This window comes from Uloborus diversus, chromosome 2 (genome assembly GCF_026930045.1).
Source record: "Uloborus diversus isolate 005 chromosome 2, Udiv.v.3.1, whole genome shotgun sequence".
Lineage (NCBI taxonomy): Eukaryota > Metazoa > Arthropoda > Arachnida > Araneae > Uloboridae > Uloborus > Uloborus diversus.
In genome coordinates this window covers 202,009,699-202,036,481 of record NC_072732.1, presented here as the reverse complement: position 1 = coordinate 202,036,481, position 26,783 = coordinate 202,009,699, and the positions used below count along the sequence as shown (strand labels likewise).

At 30.3% G+C, this 26,783-nt stretch overlaps 1 protein-coding gene across 1 annotated transcript in view; it reads left to right on the top strand.

Moving 5' to 3' along the window:
• LOC129216245 (kinesin-like protein unc-104) overlaps positions 1 to 24,217 on the top strand; it is a 105,136-nt gene extending 80,919 nt beyond the window's left edge. The window contains exons 38-45 of the mRNA XM_054850443.1: positions 739 to 863; positions 1,618 to 1,763; positions 3,299 to 3,616; positions 4,397 to 4,482; positions 5,611 to 5,854; positions 7,017 to 7,136; positions 19,827 to 19,945; positions 21,794 to 24,217. Coding sequence (XP_054706418.1) covers positions 739 to 863; positions 1,618 to 1,763; positions 3,299 to 3,616; positions 4,397 to 4,482; positions 5,611 to 5,854; positions 7,017 to 7,136; positions 19,827 to 19,945; positions 21,794 to 21,842 — 1,207 coding nt within the window. The 3' untranslated portion in view covers positions 21,843 to 24,217. The remainder of the gene's footprint in view (positions 1 to 738; positions 864 to 1,617; positions 1,764 to 3,298; positions 3,617 to 4,396; positions 4,483 to 5,610; positions 5,855 to 7,016; positions 7,137 to 19,826; positions 19,946 to 21,793) is intronic.
• The last annotated feature ends 2,566 nt before the right edge of the window (positions 24,218 to 26,783 follow it).

Here is a 26,783-nt window from a genome sequence, read left to right as displayed (position 1 = left end):
TATGATAACTTGGTCATTTACTCGTCCATCTTAGGTAATTTTTGCTCGGGAAAATGTTCTTAAAATTGGAATAGAAAAATGACAAAATCGAATTTTCAAAAAATCGCTTTGAGGTGCACACCCCCATGCTACAAACTAATTCTGTGCAAAATTTCATGCAAATCGACTGAATGATCTAGGCACAATGCGCGTCACAGAGATCCGGACAGAGAGAGATCCAGACAGAGAGACTTTCAGCTTTATTATTAGTAAAGAATACATTCTACTAAATATATTTTGTATTCAATTTTTATGATCACATTTTAATTTTTCTTCGGGGAGAATTGCTTGTTGATTCAATTTCATTTTTTAAATTTCCTTTCGTACATTTTCTGAATCAAGTGATTACTTATAATAATGATAAAGTTAGGATGTATGTATCTGCTACTGGCTAATTTTTTTTAGTGACCAGAAAAGAGAAAAGCTGAAAGATTATTAAAAAAGTTAAAGAGTTGTGGAACAGGGGGAAAAAATGTAGAGCTCCAGCTCCAGGGAAAATGAAGCTCCGGAGCACTTTGGCTCTGGGCTTCTGCTCCAGCTCCAGGTTCCTGCAAAATTGAGTCAAAAAAGTTTAGATATTTCTGTTGGTGCTTGTAGAACTGAATCTAAGAACATTCACTAGCCATTTTTTTCACAGTATATAATTTTGTATATCATTTCCTTTTCATGCATATAATTTTATTATTTTTTTCCTCATAGAATCTCACCAAATGCAAGATCTCTCAGGCATTTATTCTCCGGTTCCTATAAGAACTCTGAAGGCAATCATGTGAGTGGAGTTTATGAAGTCATCATGAAGCGCGCAGCTGATTCGGGAAGTCCTGGTATTTATTTTCATCTAGCATTCAAAGTTGAAAATTATTAGTTTAAACTTTTGGTTTTTTTACAATATCAATTTTGATATAACTTGCAGCATTTCTTTAATGTGTTGTAATTGCTGTTAAATATAATTTTTGGAATAATAATTCAGTTTGGTTTTGTAACATTTAATATGCACAAATAGCAATAAAATTTCCTGTACATGTTTTGCAGTTATAAAGAACTTGTTTTTTTAAATTTAAACAAATAAGATTTTAGATCAAAAGACATATGGCAAAGTAAAAAACTATTTTTGATAATGTAATTAGTCATTGTATGAAGACTTAAATTTTTGACATTTGGATGTCTTCATCCTTAGATTAATTTCTTTGCATTGAAACGAAGGGATTCTTGTAACCCTGAAACTTATGTCTGGAACTTTATTGCTATCTGTGAATTTAACTTCGTTTTGGCTAACTCTTAAATTGTAATAGATCAGTGTTTTAAAAGTACCAGTTTTGTTAAAACTGTTTGCATATCTTACAGTTTGATTTATTACTTTATTATTGTGTTGTAGTTTCTCCCTACCTGTTTTTTTATTACTTTATTTAAACACTTGCCTAAAAGAAATAATTCAAAAAATTAATTTGCTTAAAAACATGTTTTATTTGTTCTTGAAGTTAGGATTCAATTAATTTATTTATATATATCAATTTAAAAAAACCAAGCTTTAATCTAAGTCTTCTTAATTAACTTTGTTTTAATGTATTTTGTTTGCAGGGGTGCAGCGAAGACAACGACGTGTACTAGATACTTCTTCCACCTATGTACGAGGCGAAGAAAATTTGCATGGATGGCGACCTCGTGGTGATTCTTTGATTTTTGATCATCAATGGGAGCTGGAAAAGATGACCAGATTAGAAGATGTAAATATTTCACTCTTATTTGTTTATCATGACAAATCCATATTTATTCACATTGAAACAGTTTACAAATTAGTCTGTGAGAAGCAAGTGGATGTATGTGGACATTTAAAAGTTTTGAGTAAAACCTGTTTAAAGTTCAGATCTTACGTAGATTTTTATTGAAAAATTGTTCGAAATCATACTGTATGGTAGCATCTACCAGGGTTACTAGTACTATATCTTGCTCCAAAACAGAGGAGAGGTTCTACCATATGTTCTAGTTATCTCCAAATTTTTAATTTTGGCACTTTGCTTCTCACTGCCTCAAATTATGAAACAGGTAATATTTTTTATCCTGTTTAACAGCTGAATATGCCTTCTTTATCAGTTGATTATTGGTGTTTAATATTTTTAGATAGAAAATAGACAAGATATTTGATCGAATACTGCTAAAATGTATCAATTTAGTTTTGATTGATAAAGCACCATTCTTGGTAAACAATTTAAAACCTTGGTTGAAATGAACAATATCAGTAATGCTAATGTAGTGGTAAATAGCAGAAATTGAAGTAATGAAAATTTAGTGACTCAAAAAGAACACGATTTAGTCTTCAGAAATATAAAATGGTACAGAAAAATTTCAAAAATATTAACTTAGATAAATCTATACTTCTTATACATATTTGAGCTATAAATTTTGATGATTTAATGCAAAAATAGTAAAATACACTAACTGATTATTAAATAAAGCATCAGTAAAATGTTTTTGGGGACAAATTTTTTATTAAAGTATATAGTTTTGAAAATATTTGTTGTCATTGATGCATATCAACTGTTTACAGAGCTTGAAATGTCGAACTTGATCATTGTATTTAAAGGCAAATAAATCTTCAAATCTCTAGTTCTCATTTTCTCACGAGAAAAAGCTTTAATCTGATGAGATATTTTATCAGTGCATTAAACATTGTAAGTAGTACAAAGTGCACTATCAAGTGTAGCTCTTTTTTTTTTCTTTGTATTTTCTTTGAAATTGCTTTTATATTCCTGATCCACCCCATCCCATTAAAGTTATTTGCTATTTTGCTTGAAACATTGAAGATATCTCTTGAAAAAAGTAGATAAATATGCACAAAAGTTTTTGGATTTAAAAATTGCTTTTTCTAAAACATTTTAGGAGCTAATGCTTTTAATTATTTTTATTTTCATTCTTTTCTGAATGCTTGTTGATTTGTTGTTTCAGTTGTCAGCATTTAATGCTCTTGAAACAGTATTGTTGTTGGTAGCCCTTTGTTTCAAAAAAAATCTAGCGAATATTTTTCAACTATTGAATTTTAGCTACAAATCTGTTGGATTCATTTTTCAGAATGTCATTTACAATTTTCTTTATTTCATGAGTTATCTATTTTTAAGGGTTTTATTGATTTTGGTTCTTTTTTACTCTCAGCATCCTTTTCAATGAGGAAAGTTCAAATATCATAATTTGAATTTTGCATTTGATTGCAATAAAAAATACCAAATTGAGAATAATCAGCAAATGTTTATTTTCTCCTCAACAGGTTGAAAGGGTTCGACATTTGCTTCTATTGAGAGAAAAGCTTGGTATCGACCATGCATTGGGCCACACGACAGACTTCAGCAAGATGGAAAAAGATGCCTGCAATTTAGTTGCCAAGGCAACAAGTGAAGGCAGCATCCCTACAGCACCTCTTGTCCTTTCTCCCACATCACCCACTACAGCCAATAGACTTATAATAGACGAATCTGTGTACGATCCATGGGAAATGACGGAGAAGGAAAGGGAGCTCACGACGAAATGTGTTGCTCTGATTAACAGTCACATTCCATCAAAGCCACCTCCCACACCATATACAAAGGTTTGTTGTGTGTTTTAAAGTTTCATAAAACGTGATATGGTGGCCCCTATAAATGATGTCATGCTCTAAGGAGCAGAGCTGTGGAGTCGGAGGGAAAACGACTGACTCGGGGAAGTATAGACCCTTTGACTCCGACTCTTTTATCCCCAAAACAATCCGACTCTGACACCGACGCCGCAAGTACTGGCAGAGTTGCGGACTAAGACGGAAAGTAACCAACTCCAACTCTGACTCTTAGAGTTTTTAACCTTCAACCCCTTACTTTGAATCCCTTATGCCAAAATCAGCCAGACTCTGAGTCTTTAACTCAGCAGCCCTGCGAAGGAGGAGGGAGAGTGTAACAAGAAGTATGACATCACACATTTTGGTTGAAATTGAAGCATTTTTTCTCAAAACCGAGTTTTTGTCAAACTGAATGAATAAATTTAATATGATTTCGCTTGTACTTTTCTTTTTGCTTTTAGTTTATTTGTATTTTTAGTTGAAGTGATTTTTTCTACCAATAAAAAATAAAATAATGTTCTGAAAAATGTGTTACAGCTAATGTTACAAAACAATGTGGTTGTATTTAAAAGTAGGCTTATTTAGCTTGAGACAAACCTCTTGCTATACTATTAGAAAAAAATTTACCCTAATATTTTATAATGAAACCCTTGTGAAATTTTGGTGCCATTTGTCATCACTTTAATTTCTCAGATCTGCTCATGAATTTGTAGTTTATTTTAGTAATTTTTTTAAAGAAGAGATCATTCAAACTTTCATGGAAGCATTGTATTTTAGGATGAGCTTACTCCAACAGAGGAAGTTGATGTGATATCTAGATCTTCAAGTGTTCATTCTAACATAACCTCTTCGTCTTCTCAAGAGTAAGTAAAAAGTGTTTTTCTTTATATAAATAAAAATTAAAACTGTTGCATTTTATAAAAGAGAAAAGTCCTAATTAAAAGAGAAATTTGTACATAACTCGAGTTACATTTTGGGTAAATGACTAGTTATGGGCACAATTAGAGGTTTTCTGAAATTCAGATACAAATGTTACAGTTTTTGTAAATAGAAAGAATTAATTGTAATGGTGTTAGAACTTAGAAATTGCTGTGATATATGCTTTTATAGCTGTGATATTTTCATTAATTTTCAGTTATGATTTCTTGTGAACTTGAAAGTTCATTAAATCGGGCAGCAATATTGTTGTATGGCTTTATGTAATTTGACTTTTAATGATGATATATTCTGTTATTGTATCATTTACATTTAATTATATAGTAAGGAAAATACGGTTTTCCCTCTAACTATCATAGCATAGCAACTCTGTCAAAACATGGTGGTCAGAAAATAGCTAAATATATATTTGGTACAACCTTGTTTATGTGAAACAATTGGGATCAAAGGCAATCCGGATAAATGAAAATCTGGGTAATGTGAGCAATAAGCAAAAGAAATCCTTAAATAAGTTAACATATCTTTTATTAGAGCAAAAACAATGTTTTTAAACAAAATTACATAGAACCCTTTCATGCTTGTTTTTTATCATTAATAGTTCAGCTGCAATGGCGTTGGATTGGCGTTCCAAGCATGCTGTGAAGTCTGTTAAATTACTGTAACTTACAGTACAATATGTGCAGAAATTGCATATTTAATCAAAGTAATAAGCAAATATTTAGCATACTTATAGTTGTGTACTTGTTACCATAATTTAAAATAATGATTAAAGTGAATATTTTTTTTAACTACAAGTTTGATCCCAATGAATCGGAGATCCAGATAAATGAGCAAGATAAACTAGGTTCAACTGTAGTTAAGAAAGCTTTTAATAATAGATTTGGGTGTGTGTTAATATTTCCTGTTAAAGCTTAAACTTCAATGGAACTAGTAGTTGCCTTAAACTTCTGAATCATCTAAATTCTTGAAGTTTTTTTCACTTGAAGGTTGCTGTAATAAACTCAGTTACTTGGTTAAAAAAAAAAAGATTTACTTATTTTCATTTCTCTCTGTAGCTCTTTCCTCAAAACTATTCCTATGGACAAGTACAATGGTGTGAACGAAGAAGAGCGTAGTAATTTGGTTTCTACTTCCATCACCTCCAGATCATCCTCAACAGTGCCACCCTCTCATCGTAACTCTGGTCGTTTCCTCTATGTTGCTGAAGTGGAAGAGATAAGAGTTAGTCCAGTGGTATCGAGAAAAGGGTACCTCAATTGCCTTGATGACAAGACCAAAGGATGGGTGAAGCATTGGGTCGTAAGTATTGTTGAAAACTGACCTATACTGGTCATTGTCATCCACTTTCAACCCTTTGTGGCGTAGCGCAGGGTTTAAAATATCAAAAATATCTGATATTTTGATATTTACATAGGATATTTTGATATATATCCGATATTTTCATTCGGCACAAACTAAAGTCTTTAAAATAGAAAGTGCATCGAAATCAAATAATGAAGTTTTCTTTCATTATTTGTATCTAATAGTTCATTCAACATTTTTGTCAATTTTAATAGAGTTAATTTAGCATTGGCTGTTTTTCATTTATCTTCTGTTAGCTACTTTTACACAGTTATATGATTCAGAAATAAACAATATGCATTAGTTGGTGCACAGTCATAAGACTTTTCTTTTTTTCTGACCAACATTTAAAATTTAATTAGGCACTTTTATGAATCAAAACTGTTACGTGACTAATAATTTTGTGAATATAAAATAAATAGGAATATTATATTACTTTCTTACAGTAATGATGTATTAGTACATCGTAAAAATATAGTACATAACTTTTTGGTGGCTTTTTGTAATAAATGTATTACCATGATATTATTATATAATATACCTATGATTAATATAATTTTTGTATTGAAAATACCATAGTTGAAAAAATAAATATCAAAATATCATGATATTTTCAAAATAAATATTGGATATATATCGTGATATATCATGATATATATTGACTGATATATATTATCCAATCCTGCTCGGGTCATTAAAATTTTTGAAATGCAAGGAAAAAACATGAGTGGATGTACTTCCTCAACTCTCTAGACATAGATTTTACAATTAAAAAGTTTTTTTAAAATTTTTTCGCAGTGGTATGTCCCTATTAGTTGACACTGTCCACATGGTGCAAATTGTGGCTGCCAATAAAATAATTAATGGAGTTGTTTTAGAGGGTCTGTTTTCCTTTTTGAATGCTCACATTTTTGGGGGTGCTCTGAAGCTTTTGAGGGGGTGCACCATTAACTATTCTAGCACCACTACTAGAAATGTTTGATATGAAACTTGATATCTTGTACAAGATTGTACAAGAAATCTATTTTTTCCTATACATTTTTTTTTAAAATCCCGTATATGAGTGATTATAAATAATGTGTATGTGAATATGCAATAAATATTATCATTTTTTCCCTAGGTCGTACGGCGTCCCTACGTTTTCATTTATAAAAATGAGAAAGACCTAGTTGAGCGTGGCATGATAAATTTAGCAACTGCCCAAGTAGAATATAGTGAAGACCAAGAAGCTATGCTAAAAGTAAATATTTACATTTTACTAAACTAAGATTATACAATCTTTCTTTATATTTTTGTTCCAGAAAATTAGAATTTCCTATAGATTAATTAAGTGTTTTTGTGCAGCATTTCATAATTTTGTTGATATCCATTTTTCTCACCTTTCCCTCCTCTATCCAACCTTTTTTAATGCTTCTTGTGTAAAATGTGATGCAGATTGAAAATTGAATCTTTTACAGGCATCGCAGCGTTCCTATATTCCTATGTTTCTGAAAAAGTTCCTATTTTCCTATAATTCCTATATTTTCCTATATTTTCAGTTTCCGCTTCCTTTTTTTTTTTTTCATATTCCCCCGACTTTTAGCTACTGTCTTTTCCGCGCCATTTTATCTTTCCTTCCGTGTTTCTTCCTGAGCGGAGCTCGAAACTTTCGACCCGACTTTAGCTCGTCTGCGCAGTTCAATTCTGCGCTCATGCAGCTCTTGCGAAAGTCCCCAGTCTTCGCTAAACTTGCGCGATCGTGATGAGCGCATGCGCTTTGTAGGTTTTGACGACGTCTTTCTAGGAAGGACTCGCCAGCTAAGTACTAGCGACCCTTTATACTAAGAGATGCGACACAGGCTGAAATAGCGTTTCTGCGCATACTTCCGAGTCGAAAAAACCGTCCAACTCGAATTGGCGAGGGCATCCGCGCCTGGCGCGTTATCGCTTGTTTGGCGCAGAGCAGCCAGTTTCACGCGGTCAACAATGAATATTCCACGCTTAATTTTGAAGTTTATGTATCATATCGTGTTTTTTTTTTTTGTTTTTTTTTTTTTTTTCAAGGATTGATATATTTGGGACAAATGGTATTTCACAATATTGCTCTTTAGTCCATCGAAATAAATCTTCGGCTGGGCCGGATTTACCTATAAGCTAAACAAGCTATAGCTTATCCCCCCCCCCTCCATTTTGTTGGGGGCCCCTTACTCCCGACTCCCAATAAATTGCATGATTCGTTCCTTAAAAAATTGAAAAGTACTAGAAAAGCCAGTACTAAGGCATTTAATTACAATAAACAAGCAATCTGCTCAATAAATTTAGTTAAGAGAGTAGTTAAATCTAAAACAGCTGAATTTTGATTTTTTTTTTTTTTTTTTTTTGCCATACATTTTGTTTTGATACAGACTAATGAATGAAATATATTTTAAACACTACGCAAATCAAATCTTGTTAAAGGGTTATAAAATTTTTTAATAATATTGAGGCAAACCTAACACGGCAGCGCTGCGTAGCCTTCACAATGTTGCGAGGTTATGTTTACGACCCCAACCATAGAACTTTTTATACATGTATTAAACACATTTAACATATTAAAAATTCATTAATATCAATATATGATATTTTAAATAAATTTCAGTGATGAATTAAGTTTCAACTATTTTTTTTTTTTTTTTTTTTTTTACAGGAGCATTTTGAATTCAAGCACATTAGCTTTTAATATCGTATGAGGAAGAAATCCGTAGAACTGAATTACAACGAAAATCGTTTCTTCGCTCAATTAAAATTTCATTCTGTAAAAGAATAATTGAGTGCATTATTTGTGCAAGTCATTTAAAAAAATTTCTATTAAAAAAAATCTCGTCGAACTGAATTACAACGAAAATCGTTTCTTCGCTCAATTAAAATTAAATTCTGTAAAAGAGTAGTTCTGTAAATTGAGTGCATTATTTGTGCAAGTCATTTCAAAAAATTTCTACTTAAAAAAAAAAAAGATTTTTTTTTTAATAAATTTATTTTTATTTAGTAAAAAATTATTATAGGATTTTAATTGCTGATAAAACTAATTGTGGCAGTGATAATACTAAAAGTTTAAAATGCGCTGATGAAAACAGTTTGCTTCCATCGGGAATCGAACCAACGCCCTTCCTACCCCTAAGTGCGTCCCTTATCCACCATGCTACATAGCCTCGAAAACTGAGGAACTAAGTAATGTTCATTTACGATACTGCAAGCATCGTATTTCCAAAAATAAATATCGAAATTACCAGATATCATGATAATTTTAAAATAAACGTCGGATTTATATGTACTAATATAGCAGCAAACCCTGCGAAAACAGGAGGAAATAAAAAGAACTAAAATGTTTTTAGAATGTAGAAGCCAATTGATTCAAAAGTTCACGCTATCAGATTAAAAAAATTAAAAAAAAAAGGTCAAACGTACACTTGCTAATGGTTTTAAAACAACAACTTTATTATATAAATCACGTAAAAGAGAATCCTTCAATTATCCAGCTTTGTTTGTTTGTAAATACTAACTTTTTAACATTGAGTACAGTAACCTGATTGGCGCGTGTTTAAATCCCGAATGTCGCCAAAGCATGCTTCTTTCATGAATCGGAAAATCCAGCATTAAAACTAATATTACAGGAAAGAAAACACTATGAATTTAGAAAGAAAGTAAGTTAACACATTAAAGTATATCCTAAATGTATCGGTTTGCCATCAAAGTCGAAAATATCGCTTAGGATACAAGAAACAAAACCTTGAATGTAAGCCTGGCAAAACAAAACAATTTTTCACAAATTCCTGGGGAAATTTTCTCTTTAGTGAAGGCAAGATATAGGTAACCAACACGTCAAAGAATGTAAAACCAAAAATTAAATTGCATAGTTTTCCGTATTTTAAAAGGAATCCACCTTTTTTCTTTAAGCGCGTGTTGCGCGCAATGCAAATCCTATGGACGGGAACTTGAGCGTTGGACGGTTTTTGCCAGTGACCAATCAGCGCGCAGTACGCCTGTGTCGCATCTCTCAGTATAAAGGGTCGCTAGCTAAGTACCGTTTAAAGTCTCCACACGCGCGATTTTTCTTTTCTTTTTTTTTAACGGAACTTCGTGGAGTTAGCTCAATTTCGATTGTTTTGGTTTCGATTGTGCGGAATGTAGGTTCGTGTGTTAACTAAACTTTCATTGCAATAATAATGCCTCCGAAGAGACCGCACAACCAAGTTTGTTTTCAAAAAAGAATACGCAAAGCTGTTCCCGATTTTAAAGGAATCGAGGAAGTCGAAAAACATGCATACTTTGGGGTCAATCCAAACCCAAATTGGGTCCGCTTTGCGGCCCTTTCACAGAATTCCGCATCGTAAAAGCGGCCCCATTCAAAAATTTCCACATCTCAAAAGCAGCTCATTCACAAAATTTCACATCATAAAATAAATATAGCAAACCGGACCTTCGGACCAGCAGCTACATGTGAAACTTAGTCGCCATATTTGGTCATTCACGAGATGGAATCAGACAAGATGCTTAAATGTCTAAGTTTATAAGAACAAAGCACAATTGGATATTTATTTACTGCAAACTAATGAAAATAACGCAAAATGTGCTGCAAATCCTTTTTTTTTTAATTATTATTATTTTAATGTTTTCTAGAGAAATGAAAAACTTAATATTTAAAATTTCATCTTATCCTCATTGCTTTGGTCCCTAATGTGCAAAAAACTATAGCATTTCCACTAAATTGTTGTTTTATGAAGATTTTTTAAAATTATTTTTATACTACTAATTAAAATCTGGATCGGTATAGTCGCCATTTTTGGTCATTCCCTAGATGAAAGTAGACAAGACTTTTAAGTGCCTAAGTTTTCAAAAACGGAATTAGAAGTTAATTGCTATGAAAACTATTGAAAATACCGCTAAATGTGCCAGAATTACAATTACTTTTATGCATCAAATTCAAAAGTCTATTATCGTAAATTTTTCGCGTAGTTGCCATGTTTGGTCATTCACAAGATCGAAATAGACAAGACTAATTTTCCGTAAACAGAATTTTAGATGCTTATCTCAAAGCAAACTATTGAAAATAACGTAAAGTGTGTCATAAATCATGGTTTTTTTCTTTTAATTAATTAGTTTTTGAAGAGTGAAATTTTATTTGCACAATTGCATTTGATCCTCATTGTTTTGGAGGTTTTGCTATGAACTTAAAAAAAAAACTATTTCATCTAAAATGCAGTTTCTTGCCTACTTCTCATTTATTTATTTTGAAATAATTCAAAAACCTATTGAAACTTACATTTTCCAAAAAACATGTTTTTGTAAACAAGTGCAAGGTTCTATTTATTTTTTCTGAAAATAGTAAAAATTGACCCCCCCCCCCCCCCGTCTTTTACCTCTTGTACTTAAAAACTTGGTGACAGTGGTGGCTAATAAGATTTTTAGGTCTGGTTTATTTTATACCAAGGTGGAATTGGTCACTAATATTTCAACTGGAAGCGCTTGAAAAAAAAGTTCATTTTTTTATTTACTTGAAAACGTTAAAAAAGTTTTAAAACTTTGAAAAAGTTTCTTAGTGCTTAAATTCTTTTAAAAATCATTAGATTGTGATTAAAACTTTTGAAAAAGTATTTTACTAATGCAATTTTCTGAATATGCGTTCTATTTGCAACATCGCGAAAAATCGCTTCCATCTTTGGGATTTCAATCCTTTTGCATCTTGTAAATATTTTAATTTTTTTTTTCAATTGGAAGCTATTTTGACGTATGATGCCTCAGATTAGTTTATTTTTTAATTAATTTCGATGTCTAAAAAAAGAATTATTTTGGAAACCATAACAACATTGAACTTACCCGGATTTTCAGGATTTCTTTTTTTTTTTGAAATTTCAATCTTTTTTGCCTCCTGCAAATATTTAAATATTTTGGCTAATCGAATGTTATTTTCGCATATGCTACCTCAGATTAGCATATTTTATGTTTAATTTTAGTAAAAAATTAATAAATTTATTTTATGGAAAACATGCCAGCGTTGACCTTACTCAGAATTTACAGAAAATTGCTTCTCATGTTTGAAATTTCAATCTTTTTGCACCTTGCAAAAATTTAAATATTTTGGCTAATCAGATGTAATTTTCATATATATATGCTACCTTAGATTAGCATATTTTATGTTTAATTTTAGTAAAAAATAAATGAATTTATTTTATGAGAAACATGCCAAAATTGAACTTAATTCACGAAAATTTGCTTCCCTTGTTTGAGGTTTCAACCCTTCAGTATCTTATAAATATTTTATTTTTGCAATTAAAAATTATTTTGACACATGCTACATCAGATTAGCTTGTTTTATATTATTTTTTTAATAACTAAAAAATTAATTACTTTTGTTTTGTTTAGTTACATATATACTTATTTAATTTTGCAATTTTAATTTTAATTTATCATTAGCTAATTCTTGGTTATTACAGATTTTTTGAAAAAATTTTTAATTTAATTAACTGAGCACCTAACATTTTAACTTAAAGTTTGTATTTTAAAGATAAAGTTGAGCTATACAATTTTGTAAAACTGAATTTATAAGAACATCATTTTCTTAATGTCTGTTAAAATAATTAAGGTAGGTAACAGGGGTAATTGTGTTTTGATTATTCACTGGAAATCTAGTAGTGTTTGTTATGCTTTCACTTCCCTACTTCCAATTTTCCCCCTTTACCTCAAATGTTCAAAGTTACTACTTTTGTTGAGCTGTGGACACTTGGAACAGCTTACCAGAATAGGCTGTATTCAGTAAAGGGGTAGATAGCTTAAGGAGGGTCATTGATCTTTGGGGTTCAATAAATTGACTAGCCTAGCTAGACCCATTGCCTGTTGCTGGTTATCAACAGGCACTGGGCCTGGTATTTATCTGTATAATATTTTGACTTCATAAATTATTTTAACATAAGAAATAAATTGTATGTATATCAAAAGTAATTGTTGTACACATGTATATTTAGGTAAAAGGGGTCTTGGCTTTGAAAAGTATCCCCCCTCACCCCGATTAGCTCTTTGAAATTTACAGGTTATTTTTTATGAAATTGCAATCATATCTGAATAATATCCCTTCCCTAAATTTAAATTCTAGTTTCAACAATAATCCATTTGTTCCCAAAAAACCCCTACTTTTGTCATTATGTATGTCAACTTCTTGTGAATCTTTTCAGTTAGGGAATATGGCTCTGTGAATCTGAACTTGTACATTTATTGACTATTACAAGTTATTCAGTAAAAGCAGGCTCAAGATTACATTCAGAATATTTATCACTTCTTAAGCAGCTTTCGCGAATTTTAAGGTACGGAGACTGGATTGGAGACTTTCATAAAATGTTTTCTTTCTGACTAAATTTTAAAGTTACTTGAGGACAGTTGAAATGCTTTAACGCCTGATCAACTAATACATGCATACGAATAATTGATTTATACTTTTAATACTTATAAATAATTAACGGACGTCTTGTACTTTTGAACTTAATAGTACCACCGGAAATTACCTTCTGGGTGGTGTTTTTGATCCTAACCACCCTTATATGTGTGCAAACCACTATCAATATTGGAAATAATCTCCTGTCAAGCTGTTCCATTGAATTTAGGTGTTATATTTTCTTCCCACAAAAGTTAAAAGCATTCATTAAAGGTGTTTTTTTTTAAAATTATTTTTGGCTTTCAGATTTTATAAATTATACTTCTTTGAATGTGAAGATTGCAAAATTAAACCTCATGGAACCTGCTCTTCTTTATGACCGATCTTTTCAGACATTTGCAGGAAAACTTTCGACACAGATCTTTTTCTTATCAAAGGTCTCTTGTTGTAGAAAAGGATATTTTGTTTTCCTTTACTTTTTTTATATTATTACCTATTTATATGTTTGCATTAAGGGAAACCTGCATGCAATATTTTTAGAACAAATTTATGGTATTGCCTTGAAAAAAAATTTTTTTTGCCTTGAAAAGTGCTTGAATTTTTTTTCTCCCTAAAGGGTATGTGAACCCTGTGACCAAGTACTTCTAAATCAAATATATATTTTCCTGAGTGCCCTTGAAAGTCATGGGAAATCGTGGATTTCAACTATGATCGAATTTGGTGTTGACAAGTCAGGATTTTCAGAAAAAAAATGCTCAGAGTATCATATCAGAGATTTTTCTGATAAAAAAAAATCGTATACGTTTCAATTTTAACCTACAAATCGTCAAGTGATTTTAATTTTTACCTAAAAACTTTTTTCCCGGAAAAGAAAAGGAAATTCACGATAATTTCTTTTTCACAAAAATAAAGAAAATTCAGAAATATTTTGCTTTTTCACAAAATGGGGACTCAAAAAAGAAAACCTGGATTGACCCCTGATATTACTGTGTGACATGTGACTTTGATTTCAGCATAGTACGTGAAAAGATAATGTGCATGTTTTAACAACTTATAAAACTTTAAGTTCGGCTTTTACTGCATCGTCAAGTGATAACATAATTAGAACGGAACTTTTATTCACAAATTTCATTCTGGAGCACAGCTTTCCCATCGCAGTATCAGATCATGCTAAACTTTCATTAAAAATATGTTCCCGGGCTTGTAGGTAGCAAAGAAAGTACGGCTGTGCTCGTACTGAAACAACTGCTATCATAAACTGCTTAGCAGGGAACACTGCTCAAGAGCTGTCACAAGATTTACAGCATAGTAAATAAGTATTTGAATTCTTTTCTTGAATGAGAGTGGGAACCCTGGAATAGCAATCTACAAAATGCAATGCAAAAATTTAATTGCTCAAAATGCCGTAACTTCAATGTCACATGTGTTTTGCTTGTGAAAATATGTTTTAAAATTCCAAACTTGATTAAGGTTCTTAATTTGGATTCAAATTAACTGATTTTATAATAAAGGCATTTGAAAGTAGAAGGCATTTGTAGTAGTCTTTTTGATGAAATTTAATTTATTGCACATTTTAAGTATTGTTACTGTTGCTGCTGTTTAAAAAAAAAAAATCATTCATTTTTGTTTTTTTTAAAATTATTTTGAACTTGTAAAACTAGAAAGAATCTTCAGTGAGCAACTTATGTTTAGAGATTGATTATGGACGTCACAGCAGACAGTCAAGAATTAGATTAGTAATACAATTATTTTAAGAAAGATTTGTGTACACCTACAAAAAATTTTGTCTAATTTTTTTTATTTTTAAAGAAGAACGCCTTTATGTTATTTATTACATATTAAAGTTTTACACTCTTTTTTTTTTTTTGTAAAATTGATTTTTCGTGTATTTTTAGACATATTTATTCGTATGTATTGCACTTATGTTAGGTAGGAGTGTTATTACATGTTTTTAATCGAATAGTAATGTTGCATTTTGAAAAAAAAAATGTCATACTGGCTAGCCTTGTTATAAAAATTCCTGTATATCCTTTTTTTTTCAAAACGTTCCTATATTATTTTGAAAAATTCCTATATTGTTTACAGAAAACTCCTATATTTTTCATCGAGTTCCTATATTTTTTTCAGAAAATTCCTATATTTTCCTATATTTTTGTTGGCAAATGTCACTTCTATCCCTGCTTTTATTTTAGTATTTTCTCTCTGTGGTGACCAGATGCTTTGTCTTTTTAAGGTTTTAATAAAAAATTTGTTAATTTTCAGTCACTTTGTTTATCAATACTAATATCAAAACATTAAAAGGTAGGGTCTGGTGGGGGAAAGTGGTCAATGGGGTAAAGTGGTCATAATTCAAATAAATGACTATAGCTTGGAAATTAATGTTCGAATGAATGTGAAAATTTTATTTAAGGGTAGTGCATTTAGATACTACATTTTGAATACAAAATTTTACAACTGGGAAAATTTTATTTGGTAAAAAAAAAATATTTTGCGTAAATATGAAAATTTTTAAAATCTAAACACTTTTTTAACTTCCTTGGGAAATTTTGTTTGTTAGAATTATGAACAGATTGACTGCACAGGAAGCTTCCTACATGTCTCAAGAACTCTTACTAATTAGCAGTTAGATGAATCTATTTTGGATAATTTTTTAGAACAATTTAAGTAAGATGGGGTAAAGTGGTCATAATATTAGGCTTAACGAATATTGTTCTTCTGAAATCACTTAATCTTTCAGTATAAGGCAGATGTAAATTTAATATTAATTTCACTTAATATGTATTGTTTTTACAGTAAACAGGGTTAAATATACGAGTATATGCGTATGCATACTCATATACTCGTGTAGGCACGTATATATACGTATTAACATAAATGCACCAATAAACGCGTAGTATAGGGGTAACTGCAAGTATTTTTTGTCTATAAAAATATACATTCGACTATCGATACATAAATGCACCAATAAACACGTATTTGGGTATCTGCAAGTATTTTTTATCTATACAGATAGACATTCAACTATACACGTATATTCCCACTTATGCTCGTATATATACGAACAATTATATACTCAGGGAGACACGTATATACGTGTACATACTCGAGTAGACACTTGCATACAAACATATGATATACATGTATACAGGGTGAGTTTAAAGTTTTGGGCAAATTATTAAAAGGTGTTAAACGGGAGGATAAGAAGCAAGAATCATAAGAAACATATGGAATCAAACTCAAGGCTGACGCACTACATGGACGCAAAGCCAGAAACTGGTGGATGCAAAACAGATCACAAATTTATTACACAAAGATGATTTTATGCCACATTTTAGGATTTAAGAAAGTTTTAACGTTATTGGTGAAGTTTGCGGCCGGCAGCTGTAATACATGCATCGCAATCACTCTGTTGCAATTACGAGACTTTTGAAAAACTTTCATCAGTCGCTGCGCCTTTGTTGCGATGCGTAGCTACTACAGGCCGTAACTTTTAACAACTGCTCCAAATATTTCTTAAAAACTAAAATGTCGGGTAAAATCATCTTTGTGTAACAAACTTGTAACCTGTTTTGCTAACAACAGTTTCTGACTTTTTGTGCATGTAGCGCGTCAACGAAGCAAAAAAAAAAAAAAAACATAAGTTCCTTATGATTCTTTGCTTCTTATCCTCCCCTTTCACACCACTTAGAATTTGCAAAAGATCTTGGATTCATTCTGTAAGCATACATGTATATTAGCGGATATACTCGTGGATATACGTGGATACATGTACTGGTGTATACACGTAAATGCACGTATATACGTCTAATAGGTATATAATCGTGTTTACACGTAAGCATACGTATATATTCGTGCTTCCATATATATTTCCGTGAGTAGACAAGCACCCCCCCCCAAACACATACTGGATATATCCACGAATTAACTCGTTTATACCCATATAAGTATGTATGTACACTTATATATGCGTATATATGTCGACTGTACACGTATATACTCATGTATGCACGCATATACTCAAGATACAAGTGCAAAACACGCATATGATGTTCGTTTATACGCGTATATACTCGCATATACACGTGACACATATATACTCGTGTAGGTAATCACGTATACATGCTTATATACTCGTGTATACACGTATATACTTGAGTAGGCACGTGCATGCATCTGATGTATACATGTATCTATTCATATATGAACATGTTTTCTCATGTCTACAAGACACGTATAGTATACTCGTGTATACCAATATATACTCGCACATATACTTGTAAATATAAAAACAACCAAAATATACCAAAATTAGGGTTATTTGTAACGGTTTTGCAGTTTTTTTTTAAACTATGACCACTTTACCCCATGCTATGACCACTTTCCCCCATCCCATGGGGTAAAGTGGTCATAAATACAAAGGGAAATGAAAGTGTTGTAAAACTTCTTAAACCAATATTTTTTCCCTGAAATGCAATGTACCGTGTTCTTTAATAATGCAATGTAAAATAACAACAAAAAAAATTGAAGTATTTAGAGAATCAGTTGTATTTATTATCTACCTAAGTTGAAAACCAGCGATTTTATGACCACTTTACCCCACCAGACCCTATTTAATAGATGTTTTGAAGAGCTAATATTGGGCTTATCACTTTGATGTACCACACTAGATGGTACAAGAAAATAGTTTTTGCTTTTGTTATAATGAGGGGAATTTAAGCTTCTCCACACCTCAACACTATGAGAAGAACCAACTTAGGTTCTCAAAGAAGAAAAATAACTTTTTCACATTTAGAGCAATTTGTTAAATGCTTTTAATGATTTGTCTATGTATTTATTAGCACTGTTGTTATTATTATTACTATCAAATTTATTTGGCATTGCATTTAAAAGTCAATGGGCAAAAGCCGATAATATTCTTTCAGTTATAAAAACCATCGAATTAATTCCCCTTCCTCTAGGATTTTTTTTATAAATTTTTCGTCGAATTTATTGATTTCTTGCTGAAAATTTCAAGTCTAGCTGAACTTTGAGCATTGTTTCATTAGAAAAACAACCATGGTGCCCATTCTGGTTCTTTTACAAACTTCAAACAGATTTCATTTTGTGAACCTTTTTATAGACTTTAAAGCAGTGCAAATATCAGAGCAGTAAATATATTCATTTATTTATTACTAGCTGCGTTGCCCGTCTTTGCCCGGTCTACCTAGAAAATAAAAATTGTGTCAAGTGACATATATTCAACAATTAGGTGTAAAAAATAAATTTAAAAAAACCATTATGATTTCCCTTCCAAACAATGACGACAGATATTAAAATACTTTTAAGAAATTAAGTCCAGAAAGATGGATTTAAAATGCGTAACCATGGAAACACAAAATAAAATAAGTTTAAAGAATTAAAATGCAAAAGAAAATGGTTCACAATTTAAATAGAATCAAGATTTCTTAATTTTATTTAAAAAGGCTTGTAACTTTTTCAGTGGCGTAGCTAGACCCGACTTTCGGGGGGGGGGGTTACTTCTTTTTATATATATATATATATATATATATATATATATATATATATATATATATACATATATAATATATATATACATATATAATATATATAAATACATATATATGTATAATCGCTTGGAATTTTTCCCTTATCTTCTTTTTTTTTCTTTCTCTTCTCTCTTCTTTTTCTCTTTTTTTTTGAGACTAACTTTTCGGGGGGTTTTTGTCCCCAAAGCCCCCCCCCCCCTTAGCTACGCCCCTGAACTTTTTTTCCTTTTGAAATAAAAGCCTATTTTTTCGACCATAGGTTGAGTTAGATCTGGAGTAAAAAAGGTCGCTTTTTCCAATGGCGTCAAAAAGAAAGCTGTGGGACAATTCCTTCACTTTTTATTGATTTATTTAATGAAGAAAGTAGTGCCTAAATTTCAGCTAGGCCTAAAAAAATTCGAGCTAAAAACGCAAATAACTCCTGCCATAATAAAGTTAGAGCATTGAAAGAAATTGTGTAGAACGCGGAAAATCCTACCCTTTCTAACGATATGTAATATTAATATGTGCAAGTAATTTTTCACCCCCATATTTGAGAATTTATGTGAAAATTGGACGTAAATTGGAATAAAAAAAGAACTATTCATCGAATTTTATTCGAACTGGTCTGCAAACCTTTTCAGGACTTAAAGGAACAATTTGTGAAAATTTCAGCACAATTGGCCGGATAGTTTCTTGAATTTTGCGAGTTCAAACACACAGACGCTTTTTGGGGACTTCATTTTATACTATGTAGAGATGAGCTTAAAATTAAAATTCAAACAGTTTGAAACTGTCCTAAAAGTTTTGAAGTTTTGAAAGTAACCTTTGTGACAATCTCCATTCAAAGCACCTTTAACATTAATTTAATGAAGATCTCTAATAAATGTAGATGTGTGATGTCTACACATTTATTTATGTAGATGATAGAAATGAGAATACCGCAACAAGAGTTAGTTCATCAAAGCTATTTTTTAGCAGTCGGCTCTTTGACTGTCGTTAATTTTACATTTTATTCAAACAGGTTCCAAATACTTTCTCTGTCGTGACCAAACATAGGGGTTTCCTTCTGCAGACTTTAGGTGATAAAGAAGTTTATGAATGGCTCTATGCTATAAATCCTCTTCTTGCAGGGCAAATAAGGTAAGGTGTAGTTTTGGTCATACAATTGTTCTTCTCTGTTTTTAATTTTTCATTACATTAAGACGAAATAGAGCAAACTTAGTCTAATGTTATTAATTCTACAATTCTAAATTTAGTTGGTTTTTTTGTTATATATCTCGTACTATATTCCTATTTTTAAATTTTGGTTTCAATTTGACCACTTGCTGTGCACTACTTTAGTGGTCAACTTAAACAGGTGGTCAACTTACAAAGATCGATTTATAAGATAAGGGCTAATTCCATGCCTGAAAACAGCGGTCAACTTACAAGGGTGGTCAAGTTCACAGGTTTTACTGTAACTTTCTTGTGCGAAGCTTTCTCAGTTGGCAACCAGGAATTCGTAAATGCAATTTTTTTTTAAGTGTAATTTTTCCAAAAGCAACCAAAATGTGAATAAAGCAGTGAAAAGCAATGGATGTATGTAAACTTTTTAAAGTTGCGACTAAGTGCATATAAAGATCAGATCCTAGGTAGCTTTTCATTGTGTTTCTAAATCATGCTGTTCAGCAATACCCACCAGAGCTATTAGTACCATCTCTTGCCCTTAAGAGTAGAGATTTTCCTACCCTTTGTACTGATTATCTCAAAATTTTGAATTTTAGCCTGACATCCTTTTGCTTTTCATTGCTTCAATCTTTTTTTTTTTTTTTTTGTCAATGGCGGTGAGAACAATTTTTAAAGCAATGCCTTACTATTAAGTTTGATGATATATCAAAGAAGTTATGGGCATACTCTTAAAAAACACTATTTAAAAATAATATGTATGATTGAAACTAAATTGTTAATATTTGAAATATCTTATTGATATATATTTTTTTATTGTTATGAATTTTTATTTTTGGTTATTTTTAATTTAATTAATATAATTATTAATTACTGTAAAAAAAGTACTTGAAATCTGAAAAGTTAGGGAACCCGTGGAAATAAAATTCAAATTTCATTTTTTTTTTGCAAAAAAAAAAAAGTAATTTGGAACAATTGGCTGAAATAGTAGTAGTTGAAACTAAAATAATGAAATCAAATAATTTACTAAAAGAATTTTTAATTCATTACAATGTTTTCTTCCACAGTAACCTTCAGACAAACAACTTTCTTGACTTACCCCAATTATTTTTATCTTTTGGAGACATTATAGACAGCACCATGATTTAAAAAATAAAAAACTTTCTTTTACTAAAATGTGCATGTTTTTATTTATTAACATTACTGAAAAACTGAGGATCACCTCTGTGTTCATTTCATTAAAAAATATAAAAAAAGTAGATAAAAAGAAAAAAAGGACAAAAATCCCTGAGGGGCTGACATTGCATCAAGAGGAAATGTGTTATTGCAAAAAAAAAAAAAAAAAAAAAAAGTGGCTGGAAAACTTGACATGATCGAAAAAGAATAAATACTCATTATCTAAATATTGCATATGTTGTATAGGTAGAACAGTAAAGTAGACCTCAGGATAGTTCCAGGAGCCGTTGCAATAAGATTGAATATAGAAAGGTTGGCAAAAAAAGCCAGCAACAGGCATGCTGATATTGCATTGAAAAAGATTGCTTGGCATTGTAGCTATCGAGGTGAAGAAATAGCATTACCTAAGTTGGGAAGAATATTGTCTAAAACTGGAGGATGGTAAGACATTAAAAAAAAAGAAAACATGATTATATGAGAGCAGTTCAAAAAGCCAGTGGAGTAACTAATAGGTTCGTTGATTTTCAAAAATAAGAGTTGCTAAGTGTACATAGTTTTTGAAATCTCTTAAACCTTTTTAAAAAAAGTTTTATAAAATGTTATGTATCTCATGGATAAAACATAATGAAATTTTATTTGCTGTTACAGGTCAAAATTATCCAGGAAGCGGCCTATTCCCCCCAGCGTCATAAATTGAATTTCTTTCAAAGCATAATGGTTGAGAAGCTTTAGATTGTATTCCTGCATATGTTCAAAGCATTAGCTAATTCTCATACGGTGCTTTATGTGTAGTGTATAGCTAATCAGAACTATTATGCAACCATTTCTATATTTATTGTGACCAAAAAAGAAAAATATTGGTTCCTTGACCTTATCCTTTAAAATTGTATACTAGTTTTTAAAGAAAAACTGGCATAAGGTATTGTATGAGCTATTTGTTTCACATGGTATCGTAGTTGCCAACTAATAAATATTTAACCTTTTACTGAATGTACCAAGTCTAAGTTTTTAGATTATGCCTGTTAAAAAAGAAATATATTTTGCAATTTTTAATGATTCTATTTTTGTTTATAAGGTGATCATGTGGCTTCCATTTTGAATAATTTATCATTTACATGAAGAGAGGAATAAAAATAATAAATTTTTAAACTTGATTTATTGGCAACATTCTGGTGGCTTGTTGCATGAAATTAAGTTTTGTACTAGCAAAAACCCGCCACATATGTGTAAATGCATCGTATTTATCATTTGACAACTACTCTTGTAGCAAATGTAAATCTCCTTCAGAAATATTTTGACATTGGACAATGTTTGTCTGTGAGTATGTTTTTAATAAGAAAAATCATATAAAATTTATTGCTGTTATTTTGTGCGCGAATAAAATTTTTAAGCTTTAGAGTCCTCACCCTCTGTAACAAATAAAAAAGAAAATGTTCTTCAGCTGCTAAACTTGCTCCGCTTTCGACCAATATGTTTTGGACATTCAACCAATATGTTTGAACGTTTACCGATTGAATTGAGGTAGCTGCGGAAATGGATGCTGAGAATTTCTTTGACTGTGTAATAAGCATTGTTTTCCCCACATTAATATGTTTTGTGAATTTAAATATGTTGTACCTATTAAAATATATTTATATGATGTTTATATCTGAATATATATACATACATGTGATATATGTATATATTGTTTTGTTTTGGTCAACTGTTACTTGTTTCATGTATATTTCGTGCTCTGCTGTCAGGCATACGTGCCTGAGTATGTGTATAGGAGCAATAGTCTTTTGAGATAATTTATTGTTTTTGTGTTGTTCAAATGTTATTTATTATGTATATAATATAACTTAACTTATTTATAAATTTTAATTCAATTTTTATCAGCATTGCAATTTGTAATATTTTAATCAGGTTTTGTCTAAGCGCAAGTTTTATGCTCGCATAATTCTTGACATTCCTACAATGAACAGGGTACTTGTCACAGGTGAGCGCGACTCATCTCTCTTAGTGACACAGCAATCCCATGTGGTACACTTAATTTTGCTGAATCTCCTGATTGTGTTAAATTTGATTTGGATTGTCGATAAATATTTTCGAAAGTTTACTTTCCTTTTTTTTAAATTTTAAATTGTTTCATGTGGTGAAATAAATTATTTTAGCACTTTGCCATAACAATTGTATTTAAAAATGAAATGTCTAACTGAACTGAAAGGGTAAATAACCAGTACTTTGTATTTTAACTATGTTAAGTACATTGTTTTACTTATTACAGTTATTATTTAATTTAGTTTTAAAAAAATTAATTTGAGAAACAAAACATTACACTTTCTAACAATAATACTGATCAAAAATGCTAAAATGTTCAAAAAATTTATTGAATAATGTTATCAGTTACATCATATATATTGCTTTGAATACAACCACAGTATTAATTCTCAGTATCTTATTATCTGTTGATTGAAGAACCTCTCACTCTCTTTCAAAGCAAAATCTATAATGTAAGTTTTTGTATAACATAATTTGATTATGCGTAAAAATCTATCAAAAAATAATAGTTCTATCTTCAACCCTAATGATTAGTGTTAGATTTGATTAAAATAATACTGATTTTGGTGTTATATTTTTCCTCAATACTGCGGCTATTAGGCATCATGTGATTAAGGAGTTTAGTTAGACATTTCAAAATAATCATGTAAAAGAATTATATATTTATCAAGATACAATATGTTCTTTCAAGTGTCAATGACAAGTGCAATATATTAAAGATTCTATGAATTAAAAATGAGCACTTGAAAGAATTCTTCATTTACTACTGGAATTTCGATGAGAAAATGGTTACATCAATCAAAAGAATATTTCATCGGAAATCGCAAGCACATTGCTTTGTTTGCAGTATTTGTACATATACTTCAAATTGAATGCTTAATTATAGCATGTTTATAAGCTGAAGAAATCCATCACTTAAGTGTATGAGTGTAACTTTCTACATGTAAAAAGTTAACTTGGAAGACTTGTGATAAACACAGTGAATGTGAAAGCAATCTTCCTAAATTTGCATCATAGTAAAAAAAAAAGAAAGCTGAAGATATTATGTATAACAATAGGTACAATTTACTTTCAAATGCACAATGTTTGGCTAATGACAAAGATGCTTTTATTTTGTGTAAGTTTACTTTGTATTGCATTGTTCTAGTCATTCTGCAACAAAGAAGTAATGTGCAATTCAAAAGAACATTCAAGTATCATATGAATGATGGCATGTTGCTTCACTGCTAGCAGGAAACCCTCATGTTGAATCAAGATGGTTATTAAATTATTAAAAGCATAAATCAAATTATGGAGCGTTTTTCTTTTCCTTGTATTTTACTCAGTAAGTGATTTATTTCAACTTGCGGTTAAATAATTTCACTGTGGTCTTTAAACAATTTAAAAAAACTTAACATTTGCACCTACAGGGAAATTTAAGGCAAATATAAATCCTGAATTTAAAGGCGACTTTGTTGAAAAAAGCTCTTGATAAAGAACATGTATAGAAAACATCTTTTTGATTTGAACCATTTTTCGTTCAGTTAAAAAACCTTGCTGAAAATTTTTTAGTAAGTGCTGTACTTGCTGGTCCCATCCTGAAAATCTTAAGGATATATTTATTGAAATACATTAGAAATCATACTTCTTTTAAAAGACATTTATACAACTCGGAAATTCTTGTACAAATTGAATTATTAGATTTTAAAGCAAAAATTTACCCCACTATTTGTGTAATTGTTTATCAATTCATTGTCGCACTCTGAAAGTTTTTGGATCTCTTCATCAAATATTATTTTTTAAAAAATGAAAAAAAAAAGGAAAAATTATTTAAGTAACATATTAAAGTGCATGTGATTGTCTTTAAAATGAGCCGTTACATAACACTGTAGCTCCCATAGAACTTCAGGTATAACATTTTAAAGCACTGATTGCAAAGTGCTTTTAAACGAATATCATAACTTATGAATAATAGATTTTTAAAAAAATATCGGTAATTTTAAGATGAAAGAGTAAGATTTCTGAAAATTTTGGGATGGTCCGGTTGAGATTTTTTTTTTTTGGGGGGGGGGGGGGGAGGGGTTGAAAAAAGACATGGAATGGCCCTTTAGTGGACCATATTCCAAAGATACATTTTTGTTAAAAAAATGTCATAAAACACTGAAAATGCAATGTATTTAAAAATTATTACAACTATAATTCAACATCTCATGAAAATAATTAAAACTTTTTTATTTTTATTGGATTTCAAATATACAACAAGGTACAGGGTGTATAGAAATACCACATAAAACCAAAAATTCACTACATGAAATATATCTCGATGAAGAACTTGATTGTATGGAAATCTTAAATGAGAAAGATACATTCTACTTTCTAAAACAATTAACATAAAACCTGATGTTTGATGAAACTAATATTGAAATGATTTGATTTTTAAAATACTTAACAATATGTAAGCAAATACAAGTGCAAAATAATGAAATAAAAAAGTGATTTCTAATAAAGGACACAAAATATTTCAACATAACCGTAATATACCACCTTGCTAACGCAAAGCTGTCTTTTAGAGGTAAAATAAAAAAAATGTTCTTTTAAATAAACAACTATTACTAACAATATACTGTGCAAACAAAAATTGGGTAACTTCTTATAATTCAACTAAGCTCTTATTAAATATAAAAAGAATTATTAACATATGCTTGAAAAATACAAAATAGGTTTTTTTAGTTTGTACTAACAGTTAAAATAATTATATAACAATCTTATTAAATATAAAAGAATTATTAACATATGCTTGAAAAATACAAAATAGGTTTTTTTAGTTTGTACTAACAGATAAAATAATTATATAACAATAAACATAACTTTTTATTCGGGAAAAATGTTCAAAGAAAAACCATAACAGTCAAGAATATCAACGCAGTTTAACCCAGTTTGAGCAAACATTCCAAGTAATTAAACAGATAAAAATTCAGAGCTTAGGCATGGCCTCACTCAATATGTAACTGGACTTAAACCAATTTTCTGCAAAACTAATTTCTCAAAACTGATCTAAATTTTTCAAATTTAATAAAAACTCTCAAGTGTGCCTAAGATACATTAATGGGTTGATGATTTACAATTTGACACACACCAACACACAAAATGAATAATGAATGAAAATATAAAATTGAAAATAAAAAGCCACACACACAATAATCCACATTTTAAATTTTCTTCACACATTAATAGAAGATATTAAATAAAATTAAAAGTTGAATTATTTCATTGGGTTTAAAATATTCAGTTTGCAACATTTAAAAGAAAATTATAGATATCCAAGCATTCTTGGTGGTGCAAATGAAAATAATATTTGGAATGCTATTTTTAACAACAATGTAAAAAATAGTGATTGAGCATCCAGTAGAACCGTGCAGGGTTTTATATCCATTTATTTTCAACTCTAAAAAAACATATTCCTACTTTTTTTTTTTTAAATTCACATCAAAATACTATTAAGTTCAAAGGTAATTTCTTAATAGAGAGGAATAAATCATCCGATTACAGTTGCCAAAATAACTCTTCTAGATTGGAACATTTACTCCTGTCTAGAAATTCTCAAAAAACATTAAGTATT